The 12,598-nt window shown below is 45.0% G+C and overlaps 1 protein-coding gene across 1 annotated transcript in view; it reads left to right on the top strand.

Moving 5' to 3' along the window:
• Window positions 1–10,382, top strand: part of Pitpna (phosphatidylinositol transfer protein alpha) — a 42,556-nt gene extending 32,174 nt beyond the window's left edge. The window contains exons 10-12 of the mRNA XM_038326512.2: window positions 5–127; window positions 6,251–6,316; window positions 7,928–10,382. Of these exons, the coding sequence (XP_038182440.1) occupies window positions 5–127; window positions 6,251–6,295 (168 nt within the window). The 3' untranslated portion in view covers window positions 6,296–6,316; window positions 7,928–10,382. The remainder of the gene's footprint in view (window positions 1–4; window positions 128–6,250; window positions 6,317–7,927) is intronic.
• The last annotated feature ends 2,216 nt before the right edge of the window (window positions 10,383–12,598 follow it).

Raw genomic sequence — 12,598 nt, 5'->3', positions numbered from 1 at the left:
ATAGCAAGAGAAGCGTCTGTTTACAAACTTTCACAGGCAGCTCTTCTGCTGGCTTGATAAATGGGTTGATCTGACTATGGATGACATTCGGAGGATGGAAGAAGAGACCAAGAGACAGCTGGATGAGGTGAGTGGGATGCCAGGGGACTCAGAAGTGTGACTGTTAAGGTGCTTGGGCACATCTAAGGGCATTATTACCATCACCCTGTTGTTTGAAGGACAAGTCCAGCTCTCTTGTGGATAACGTTACAGCTAGGCAGTATGGGAACTATAAGGAGAACAGCCTGTGCTCAGAAATATAGTGTGGCTGAGGTCTTGGCATAGCCACAGAGACAAATATGGTAGTCTGTGCCTGATGCCAGTGAGTAATACAGCCGCTGCTGCAGTGATTCTTCTCAGTGTGGGGGATGGGGCTGGGCTGTGGAACTTGAGGTGACCCTGGGGCAAGGCAGGCTAGGCTGATCTGCAAGTGCCACCCGCATTACCCAGAGAGGTCAGCTGCAGCACACACAGAAGCTCACTGCTGTGTGGTTGTGAGTTCTTTTTGCAGGTTGGAGGATATTTTTTGGGTTTTTTTTTTTTTTTTTTTTTTTTTTACTTTTGTTTAGGAGTTTTGTTTTTGAGCTTGGCATGGATCCCAGGAGGAGGGCAGTCTGCTCTCTGGGAACTGAAGACCCAACACTCTTGCCTCATTTAAGGAAGCTTCCCCAAGAGAGCCACTTAGAGGCACTGGTTTTGCACTTGTACATATGCTGTCTTGCAGTGTGAGAAGGTATCGTCAGCTGAGAAGGGGGCTCCGAGACCTAAGCACTCCTGCGCTGTCACCTGCAGGTGACAGCATAAAAGCTCAGAGCTGCTAGTCGGGGCCCTTCTGCCCTCTCAAGGCAGGGACTCCCACTTCTGGTGGTTCATTCACCACTCTTCAATTGGCTGCATGTCCAGACAGGATGTACTTGACTCACCTGACTCTCTTGCCAGGCCTCAGCTGAGGGCCTGGCTCACACAGATGTTCAGTACCTCACAACACTGGTCTAGGGTTGAACCAGGGCCCAGAAGCCCTTCCTTCTTCTAGAACCTCCCAGGGAACTGTTTTTACCTTCTGGGATGACATTCTTCCTAGGCTGACTCACTAGTAAGTGGCATGCAAGTTGGTTCCTGCTGAAGGTGGATGCTCTGTTATTCATTTAGCCACATATAACAGGCAAGTGGCAGGATTTGGGGCACAGTCTTTAGATTCTTAGATAAGGGTCCTCAGGAAGTTATATTATAGACCTAAGTGACTTTGCTGACTTTCTCTGTGTAAGAGGGAGTCTTGAATCTTTTGGTCACTCTAGTCATGACCAAAAGAGGGGGGGGGGGGAGAGAGGAGAGGAGAGAGAGAAGTTAGCAAATGGAGCAGCAGGAAGATTTTAATTGGGATTTGGAAGGGAATATTCAGTCACTCTTGCCTGGCAATGACCAGGATAAAGTAATTGGGCTTCATGGAAGCATTTACTATTCTTTGTTCTTTGGCGCTGTTAGCATGGGTGAGGTTTGAGGTTTAATCCACAGCACAAATAAACAAACAAAAATAAATAAAAGAGCTGTGCTCTAATCCTTGGAAGAAGTCTCCAGATGATCTTAGGATCTGCCTTCATCACACCTCAAACTTGGTAGTCCTCAGAGTTGGGCTTTGTTTTAATACATGCCAACTCCTGCTGGAAATAGCCCTCCATTCTATTGAGGGTTGTGCCAGTAGCTGAGACTCTTGCTGCCCTCCAGGGGAAGTGTGGATGCAAGAGACCTCTTTGGAGTTAGAATTTTAAAACTGACTTGTAGCTGGGCGGTGGTGGCACACGCCTTTAATCCCAGCAGGCGGATCTCTGAGTTCGAGGCCAGCCTGGTCTACAAGAGCTAGTTCCAGGACAGGCTCTAGAAACTACAGGGAAACCCTGTCTCGAAAAAACCAAAAAAAAAAAAAAAAAAAAAAAAAAAAAAAAACTGACTTGTAATGGAAGAGAAAGAACCAAATCCATGTCACTGTGGAATGTTTTAACCTCTAGCAACTACACAGGCCCTCGTGTGCTAATTCAAGCCCTGGCTTGTTTTTTTTTTTTTTTTCTCATCTAAAAATGTATTTGTTGGGCTGGGATATGGCTTGGTGGTAAAGCACTTGTCTAGGAGGATTTCCAATACCATACACACAAAGCTTTAAGAAAAAAAAATTTTTTTAAGACAGGGTATATAGTTCAAGCTGGCCTCAAACTTTTTCTTTTCCCCCAAAACAGGGTTTCAAACTTCAAGATCCACCTGCTTCTGCCTCCTGAGTGTTGGGATTAAAGGTGAGTTCCACTGCTGGGCGGTGGTGGCATACACCTTTAATTCCAGCACTCGGGAGGCAGAGGCAGGAGGATCTCTGTGAGTTTGAGGCCAGCCTGGTCTACAAGAGCTAGTTCCAGGACAGGCACTAAAGCTAAACAGAGAAACCCTGTCTCGAAGAAACACACACACACACACACACACACACACAAAAACAAACACACAAAGGGGGGGTTCCCACCAAGCTCAGCTAGGTGTATTATTTATTTATTGTATTTTGTCCGTGTTTTGATTGCATATATGTATGTGTACCACATGCTTGCCTGGTGTCTGAGATCAGATGAGGTTATCAGATCCTCTGGAACAAGAGTTGCAGATGGCTGTGAATTGCCATGTGGATGCTTTGAATCAAATCCAGGTCCTACACAAGAGCAATATTTACAGCCTGCATTATTATTTCTTGTTCATTCCACTGTCTCATGTCAATTATCTTTAAACCAATACATAATGTTCTTAATACAGATAGTTTTTTAGGAGCTTTTGCTGTCACAACCCCCTCAGATTACATTTAGTTATTTTATATGTGTGTATACAGCATGTGGAGATCAGAGGACGACGTGTAAGAGTCGTTTCTTTTCTAGCTTGTGGGGATAGTTTTTAGGGGTCACAGTCACCACTGATATAAGTCTGGTCCTTTTGCAGGTGGCACCATTATTCCTGGGTGAGAGTAAGATTTGAGAAAGGAATCAAGAGATTAGTTTTAGAGATTTTTTTCTTTTCTCTAAAAAGAAAAATACCAGGATATACTATTTGTAAGAAAGCAAGCTCTCCCTCCCTCTCCCCTTCCCACCTTAACCCCTTCCCCCTCATTTTTCTTCTGCCTCTTCTACCCCCTTGCCTTCTCTTAGGAGGCTCAAAATGACAAAAGTAGAAGCACACCTTAAAGAGTCCTTTGGTCCAATCATACATCCAGACTTGGGTTCTTGATGCAGCTTCCCCATCAGGCTATGCTTGCTTGATGACTTCTTAGGGCACTCACTACCCACTGAGTAATAAATATGTTCTTATTAATAGATGTAATGTTTAATGAGCTCTTACTGTATGACTGACATATGGCGACATAAGTTATGTCATCAAATTCTGATGGCAACATGAACCCATAAGTATAGGTCATAAGTTAGATTTATAGCCAGCGACAAGTAAGAGTGGGAAGCTCAGGACACCTCGTAGTTCACTGAGTTAACACCTCTTGGGCCTTTGGCTATTGTGACCCATCATGTGGTTGCTGGGAATTGAACCTCAGGACCTTTGGAAGAGTAGGCAATGCTCTTAATCGCTGAGCCATCTGTCCAGCCCCTGTAGTGTTTTCTTTCCTACCATGGGTCTTCTCCACTTGTCCTGTAATTTTTTTCATCCCTCTACAACCCATCCCTTCTGAAGTTGGCTAAAAGGCTGCATGACATCCTTGCTCACGTGACTTACATGGGAGGCTACTTGTAGCCATTTCCTTGTGTGTGGGCTCGGACAACATGCCTGACCACTTCTGGTTGCTTGTCTCTGAGTGTGGAGGACTTTCTGACTACTAGTTCTCTATTAGTTTGAGTTTAGGTTTTGACCTCTGGGCAGGTTACCCAGAGAGCACATAAATCTCTCTGTATTGAAGTATCTAGCAGATACCACATCTGGAGTTCAAAGCTTTGAGGTATGAGGGACTTGTGTTTCAGGGCTAGGCTGATTAGGAGAATCCACTCTGTACTTAGCTCAGAGCAGCTAGACAAACAAGAATATAGGAGTGACTTGCCTGGTGGAGGTGGCTATGGCTATGCACACAGGAGGCAGAGGTGGGCAGAGCTTTGTGAGTACAGGCATCTGCTGCCAGCCTAATGACTGAAGTCCATCCCTGGGACCCTTCCTTCTACCTACATGGTGGAAGGAAAGGAGAGAATTGACTCACAAAAAAAATTGTCTTTGACCTTACTTTGAGTTATGACACAGGGACACGCACACGGTATATATTTTTAAGAGCCTCATAGCTTCTGCAGAGCCAAGCTCTCATCTTAATTTCAGTTAACCTGACAGAGATGCATCCCAGAGCAGACCATTTGTAACGCCAACCAGTATACTAAAACACAGTAGTAGCTTTAATTTTAAATACAATTTAATTTCTTGGAACTAGTGATATTTAAGGGTCAAACAAACAAAAACTGAAGCCAAACACGGGCATGGTGGCACATTCCTGTAATCCTGGCATTTGGAAAGGAGAAGGCGGCTGAAAGATCAGAAGTTAAAGATCATTCTTAGTTTGAGGCTAACCTGGGCTACAAAGTGAGTTTCAGGACAGCCAGGGCTGTTATACAGAGAAACCTTGTCTTGGAAAATAAACAAGACAAAACAAAACGCAACTCTTCATATCATATGGGCTTCCAGGAAGAGGAAATAAGCATCCTCAGGACATTTCACTCCAAGCCTCAAACAATGAGAGAGTGCGTTACTTCAGTAGCTCCCTCATCCCCTGACAGGAAGGGAAGTCGCCACATTCTTTGGTAGGAAGTTGCATCTTTTTCAAAGTTTCTTAAGATTGATTTTGAGAGCTTTGCTTGCATGTGTTTGCACCACAAGTGCACATGGTGCCTATTGAGGCCAAAAAAGGAATTCAGGGTCCCTGGAACTGGAGTTACAAGCTGCCATGTGGGTGCTAGGAGGTGAACCCAGGTCCTCTGCCAAGAGCAACAAGTACTCTCAATTGCTTTTTTTTTTTTAAGCTCAGTCTTAATAGAAACAAAGAGTCAGGTGGTGACCTGAGGTCTATCCTTGGAACTCAAATAAAAATGGAAGGAGAGCCTGGAGGTGTTGGCATACCCCTTTAATCCCAGCTCTCAGGAGGCAGAAGCAGGTGGATCTCTGTGAGTTCAAGGTTAATCTGGTTTACAAAGTGACTTCCGGGACAAGCTCGAAAGCTACACAGATAAACCCTGACTCAAAACAAAGAAAAAAACAGAACCCCACTGCTGAAAGCTGTCCTCTTAACCTCCCTCCACACGTGTACTGTGGCATGTGCATTCCCCACTGCCACCCTCACATCCCACCAAACAGTGGGGCTAATTCCTTAGTTTACTACCCACTCCCACCCTTAAGCGTGCCTTTTCCTTTCTTAATAAGCAGTCTAGGGGACAGAGAGATGGCTCAGTGGTTTAGGGCACTTGTTGCTATTGCAGAGGACCGAGGTTCAAGTCCCATCACCCACATGGCAGTTCAGGACTCTCTGTAACAAGATCCAATGTTCTCTTCTGGTTTATGTGGGCACCAGGTACACACATAGTGTATATACATACAAGCAGGCAAAATACTCATGCACATAAAATAGAAATAAGCAGTCTATTTCTATTTTTGTCCCTAACTTAAAAGGCATGATTTTTCTATCTCCTGGCATGCCAGATCTTCGCGTAAACCGTAGTATATTTTTCTCTTAAACTCCAATAAAATTCTCCTTGAGCATCAAAAATTAAATTAAAATTAAGTAAAAATTAAGTAAATAAATAAATAAATAAAAGCAGAGAGAAAATAGGTCCTGGCTTTAAATTAGCACACTCTAAGTTAAGTTGTGGTGGCTGGTGGGACTGTGACAGCTCTAGTAATGGATGGTCTGGGGTGTTGTTTATGCAAACTCCTTTTTGTTTGTTTTTTCAAGACAGGGTTTCTTTTTTTTTGTAACAGCTCTGGCTGTCCTGGAACTCGCTTCATAGACCAGGCTGGCCTTGAACTCACAGAGATCTGCTTACCTTTTCCTCACCCGTGCTGAGTATGCCACCACTATCTGGCTTCTATTCTTGTTTTGTGTGTGCACACAAAAATGTTCTGTCCTATCTACTGGCAAGACTGACAAGTCAGGGTGAATTTATGGTGTAATTCTATCAGCAACAAAAGCTTTCAATTTCTGCTTTTTCTCTTGTAGATGAGACAAAAGGACCCCGTGAAAGGAATGACAGCAGATGACTAATGCCACCCACCCTTCTGCACTGTATGTACTGGATTCCATTGTCACTGTGCATGCCCTAAAACAGTCCTCAAGGCCTCAGGAGCTCGCTGTGGAATGAGAAAATCATCATTTCTCATCCTTTGCTCTAGTAATAGTGGTGACTGCTTGCTAAAGACTGAACTCCTGGGTTTCCGAGGAAAGGAATTATGGCTGTTAACTTTCAGGGATGTGGTTTTGTTTTTGTTTATCTTTTTTGTTTGTTTTGGTTTTTCCAAGACAGGGTTTCTCTGTAACTTTGGAGTCTGTCCTGGAATTCGCTCAGTAGACCAGGCTGGCCTTGAACTCACAGAGATCCGCCTGCCTCTGCCACCCTGAGTGCTGGGATTAAAGGTGTATGGCACTGTTGCCTGGCTGGAGGGCACGCTTTTTAAAAAGAGCTGTGCAGAGGGACAAGGCAGGGTGAGACAAGTGGAGGTGTGCAGTGGAGGACAGTTGATTGCCACTCATCACTCTTCTTCACTTGTAGCTTGAGTCTCCCTAAGTTCAAGCTGGCATGCTGGGGCACTTCCTATACTCATGCCAGTATCAACTCTAGCTCCCTAACACTGGCATTCCCTACTCTGTAGCATTACTTTATAGTGTTCATTCACATTTGATACCCCCCTGGTACTAATATACTAAGTAACTCTGTCTTTTTTAAAAAATATTTATTTATTTATTATATATACAATACCCCCCTGGTACTAATACACTAAGTAACTCTGTCTTTTTTTAAAAATATTTATTTATTTATTATATATACAATATTCTGTCTGTGTGTATGTCTGCAGGCCAGAAGAGGGCACCAGACCTCATTACAGATGGTTGTGAGCCACCATGTGGTTGCCGGGAATTGAACTCAGGACCTTTGAAGAGCAGGCAATGCTCTTAACCACTGAGCCATCTCTCCAGCCCCCTAAGTAACTCTGTCTTAACAAAGGCAGCATCTTCCAGATGCTATAAGATTAGTTACCAGGTCATAGGGCCAAAATAGGTGTCCCTTGTTTTACCTGTCATTCTTCCTCAATTCTTGTCCTTCTGTTAGAGCCCAGTGCTGACTCTTCTCCAATGTGCCTGTGCACTTCAAGACTCATTCTGCAACACAGAATCAAATACCTGACTCTGCCCCCAGTTAGACTGTGAGAAAAGTATTTGATTAAAGAAGACTGAGCACCCTGTAGCACCAAAAGGCTAAGGAAACCTGGGGCATTTTTGCTCTATGGTTGTTCTGTGGTCTTTTTCTTCCAGTGCTGAGGATCAAACCCTGGACCATGTGCATGCTAGCATGCTAGGGCAAGCAGTATCCCCAGCCTAACCCATGTTCTTTGTTCTTTTTTTTTTTTTTTTTTGGTTTTTCGAGACAGGGTTTCTCTGTGGCTTTGGAGCCTGTCCTGGAACTAGCTCTTGTAGACCAGGCTGGTCTCGAACTCACAGAGATCCGCCTGCCTAAAGCAGCTTCTGGGAGATGGAAGGGAGAGGATTAAGTAGATGCCAGTTCCTCAGGGCCTCCAGCAGTTGGCATCCTTCCTCCTGAAATTCCTCCACTCAACATGATTTATTGTATGCTTCTGTTTTTCCTTGTTGCTTCCTTAATAATTTCTATTTCTTTTCTAGTTTTGCAAGACAGTGGTCAACAGGAAGGCCCAGCAGCTCCACCCTCCTGAGTGGCAGGCCGTCTTTGGATGCAGCCTTTCTGTGTTCATTCTTCAGGCAACTTTCAGTCCCTTACTGTAGCTATTTCTAGATGCCCTTTAACATTGTGAACAAATAGACCGTCTGGTATTACAAAGCCTGTGTGTGCGGGAGCCTGATCCTCTAAGATATATGGTGTACGCTGCTGTATTTACAGCTCACCCCCTCTCCATTGTGTCCTGACCCATTTCTGTATGCCTCCCCCTTTATTTCCAAGTGACATTTTTAGTCTTTCAAACTAGCTGCCTTTTGTGATATTATTTAAGCTCACTTATTTTAGCCTTGGGATAAACTGAGCTATTTTGCTTCCTGGGCAGATCTTTGGCAATGTTTGTATTCACTTGGGGAGAGAGGAGGAGTTAAAAATTCAGAGATACCTGTCCCCAGTTCCACACAGTAGAAATGTGGCTTCCTAATCCCGACCTCTGCTCCTCGTAATCTCTTGTTCAAGTGCTCTAAGCATCAAGAAGGTACCCAAGGCCCAGCCAGACTAAGGAAATTTAGCAAATAATAAATAACCCCTACTCAAGTCATTGCATCTCTGGTTAATATTCTTAGATATCTTGGCTTCTCAGCCCTCCTGTTGCCCACTCTGTCTGAATCTCATTGCAGAGCCTACAAGAAACCCATCAGTCCCCACCTGGTGAATGTCCAGTGTGGCCTGTAGACGCCGATCAGACCCCTGAGGAGCTCTGTATGTCCATGCTCCTCCTCCCTTTTGGGCTGGTGCTGCCACTCAGCAATAATCCTATCTGTGCTTTCTTAGGTCCCTGTCCTCTTTGAGGCTGGTTAGGATACAAGAGTCCTGGTCTTTTCATGCTGCACAAAACAAGCATGCCGAAAGCTTTTTTTTTTTCCCCTAGCAAACACATCTCTTCCTGTTTCCAATCCCTGGAGAGGAGTTTGCAGATTAGGAACTCAGTTCATCCTACACCATGCTGAGTTCTGTGCTGGACAATCAAAAGCAAGCAGTGACTGTAGCTTAGAACTCTTCCCACAGTAGGCTGGTGAAGCCCATGCTTGGTAGGAAATAGAAGCTACTGGTTTCTATTAGAGCACATTCTAGTTTTTCTAGATTGGCAGAAACTGAGTATGCCTTCCTGGTGGGAGAATGTGATATAGTTGTGTCACCTGACATTTCCCAAGCCTTGTTTAGTCAATCAGCCCAACCTGTAGTGATCCAAGCCCTTGCTAGCCTAGGTATCTGTTAGAGACCAAGCCTCTGGAGTGAGGAAGTAGGATGGAGTAGTTGATCCTTGTTTTTGTCAGTTTGTTTGCCTTACTCATTTCTAAGTGCAATAAGAAGGCATCTCACAGGACTGTACCTGTGACATTCAGATTGGTGCTTCCCTGTGGTCCTGGAGCAAGGGTGGACAGATTTGGGCCCCTCAGAATGGTTAGCTCTTTTGAGACCAGATATCCTGTTACAGAAGCCTCCTCTGTATTAGTCCTCACCTTGTGGAGTCTTTAGGAACACATCTGGGGCATCTTGGTTGGTGATTAGCATCTCAGCTGCTATAGTAGTATGGGAAAACTGGAGAAGAGGCGTTCCTAACAGAGAAAAATAGACGTGTTCTCCTACAAGCTCTGTACTATCTGCCAGTCATATTTGTGCTTACAGATTTTCCTTCTTCATTGACTAGGTTGAAGTCCAGATGTGGGTTATCTTGAGAGAAACTCTAAGCAAACAGTTGTTTATGTGGCGTGAGGTCAGAGGAAATTTGTCTCCTTCAGCACTTCTTTGAGATCCACACATAGCAGTCACATCAGCTGCAGTCCAGGCTTGCTCTTATCTGCCTTTGCTCTAGCTCCTCCTGCCTCCCGCCTGTTGCCCACATGTGAAAGCATCCAAATGTTACGAATTAGAATTTCCTGAGATCAGCCTGGATTTAGGGCTCCTGCCCACATAAACACAAAATAGGGATGTCCCTGGTCTGTCCCATCCCCATGGATGGTGTTGCTGCTGGGCAAGGTTGGCTTGTAAGTATTCCCTCCCCCACCCCACCCACAAAACAAAACAAAAAAACCTGACTCTCACTCAGAGGCTCAAGTCTGTGATACTCCCTTTAGACTAAAAGCAGTGATGCCTCTGCACAAGGCCTCTGGCCACGCCTCCCTGTGGAGAGGTATTGGGGAGGAACAGGACAGGGTCGGAGTTGTGGGCTTGTGTACATCCTTCCAAGTTCTCCTTTTCCAGTCCCCGCTGGGACCCTGACTTACTTGGGGTGGTTCTTAGTGCTGCTTCTTTTACAAACCACACTTTGTAGAACTGACTAGATTACCGTGTTGATTTAATGTGCGTTTGTGCCTTTTTGTCTCAATCTTCCAATGCAGGTATATTGGGAAAAAGCAGTCTAATAAAATCCTAGACAGAGTTTTCTGGAGTCCAGCTTATTAGTGATGTTCCTATGTCCATTTTTCAAATTAGGCACCCTTCAAGCTCCTACTGATGTCTTCCCAATTTACCAGGGTAGGATTATGAAAAGATAATTGGTGTCTCTGAAATTTTATTTTATGTAAATAAAGTATTCCTTGTCCAAAAAGAAAAAAATTACATTTTCGATTCGGGCTGGGGATTCAATAACTCAGTGGTAGTACTTAACCTAGCAGACATGAAAAAGTCACATTAAAATATTCCCTTGTCAGTTCAATTTACTTAAGCAATAATGCATATCTCAATTAGCCATTTTCACTTTTGTCTCTTTTAGTAGACTAAGCAATTCAATCAATCATTCATTCATTCATTCATTCAGGCTTTTTGAGACAGGATTTCTCTGTGTAGTGCTGACTTTCCTGAAACTTACTTTGTGAACCAGGCTAACCTTGAACTCACAGAGATCTGCCTGCCTCTACCTCCTGGGTGCTGGGATTAAAGGTGTGCACCACCACTGTCTGGCTATTATTATTCTTTTTAAAGTAGTGGACAGTTTTATTATTTTGAGGGAAAAGAACAACAGGGCAGGCATGCTGTAAATCTTGGGAACCGTTTGAAGAAAAGAAAACCCTTTTGTGAGCAGCCACATGGTGTAGAGGTTGGGTAAAAAGGGTGAAAAAAACCCAAAGAACCAGGGGCCACATGCCTGGGTTTTGGAAAAGAATCACTCTGGGGCTGGAAAGATGGCTCTTTCAGAGGACCAGAGTTTAGTTCCCAGTACCTGCATCACAGTTTCCAATTGTCTGTCACTCCAGCTCCAGGGCTCTGATGCCTCACATCTTCAGAGGCACCTGCACCCACATAATTAAAATAAAAATTTTGTTTAAAGGCTGGCCATCGTGCCACAGGTCTTTATTCCAAGTATTTGGGAGGCAGAGGCAGGTGGATGTCTGTTTTGAGGTCAGCCTGGTCTAAAGAGAGTGCTAAACCAGGTTTACTAATTTCACTGCAAGCAGGGACAGACAACAGTAACAAGACTAATGGTTTGTCTTTGTTTTTGTTTTTCCTTTATGAGTAATGTGCATCAGGGGCATGCCTGGTACCCAGAGAGATCAAGAGTGCCTTGGATTCCTTGGAACTGGAGTTAGGATGATTATGAGCCACTATGTGGGTAGTGGGAACAAAAGCCAGGTTCTCTCTAAGTGCTCTTAATCCTCTCCAGTCCTTTAAGTTTCATTGCTGTGTTTATGACTGATGTAGAAGTCAGGGGACAACTTGGGAGTGATACCCCTCCTTCCACACACGGTAAATAAAGCACAGGTATTAAGACTTGGTAGCAGTTGTCCCCTCCCCGTCGGTTTTGAGAAACCTTCTAAGACAGCTCAAGCTGTCCTCAAATTTGAAGTAACATCCTGCCTCAGCGCCCTGGGATTAGATACAGACCACTACTCCTAGTACATTTATAGGGCAGGTGTGGCCCACCCACCGTGAGGTGCCAAAAAAGCAGGATCTTTAACATGGCTCTCCAGTGTGAATCTCGTCAAGTTTGGTAAAACTGCGTTTTCCTGGGGGATGTCAGAATCCTGAAAACCTCTGCTTTCAAAAAACCAAAACAAAACAAAACAAAAAAAACAACTAAGAACCAAAGACCTAAAGGAAATAAGTCGAATGGGTCTGGCAGAGTAAATAATCATGACCAGTCGAGTATACACCAAATAGGAGCCACGACTTGCTTCTCACTCACTGGTGGCTAATTTTCCGAGCCCAGGAACCCCAAAACAAGCTTTGTATTCAGCAAAACTAGGTTCGAGCTGGGCGTGGTGCTGCACTCACGTAATCTCGACTCTGAGGTGGGAGGATCGGCTTGATCTGCAGAACAAGCTCCAGGACTACCAGCGACAATCTCGGGGAAATAACACCAAGCGACGATCAGCGAGTCACTTAAAAGAAAGCAAGTGCTCTGTGACCCTTAGGAGCAAACGGGGTGAGGGAGGCCGAGCGTCCGCACCCTGCGCACTCCCCGAGTCTGAGGGTGGGCAGACAACAGTGAGGACCGCACGCCAAAGCACCGTCTCGAGGCAGCCGAGGCCGCGCGCCACAGCAACTTCCGTCCGCAACGCCCAAAACGCCCTGGCGCAAGGCAGGCTGGGAGTGCGGGCCCGGCGGCCGCGCCGCGGCCCCCTCGCACGTCGATGCGGTCGGTGTGGCTTCGGGGGTGG

Source organism: Arvicola amphibius, chromosome 4 (genome assembly GCF_903992535.2).
Source record: "Arvicola amphibius chromosome 4, mArvAmp1.2, whole genome shotgun sequence".
Classification (NCBI taxonomy): domain Eukaryota; kingdom Metazoa; phylum Chordata; class Mammalia; order Rodentia; family Cricetidae; genus Arvicola; species Arvicola amphibius.
Note: the sequence above shows the minus strand (reverse complement) of the source record. Positions and strands in the feature narration are given on the sequence as shown.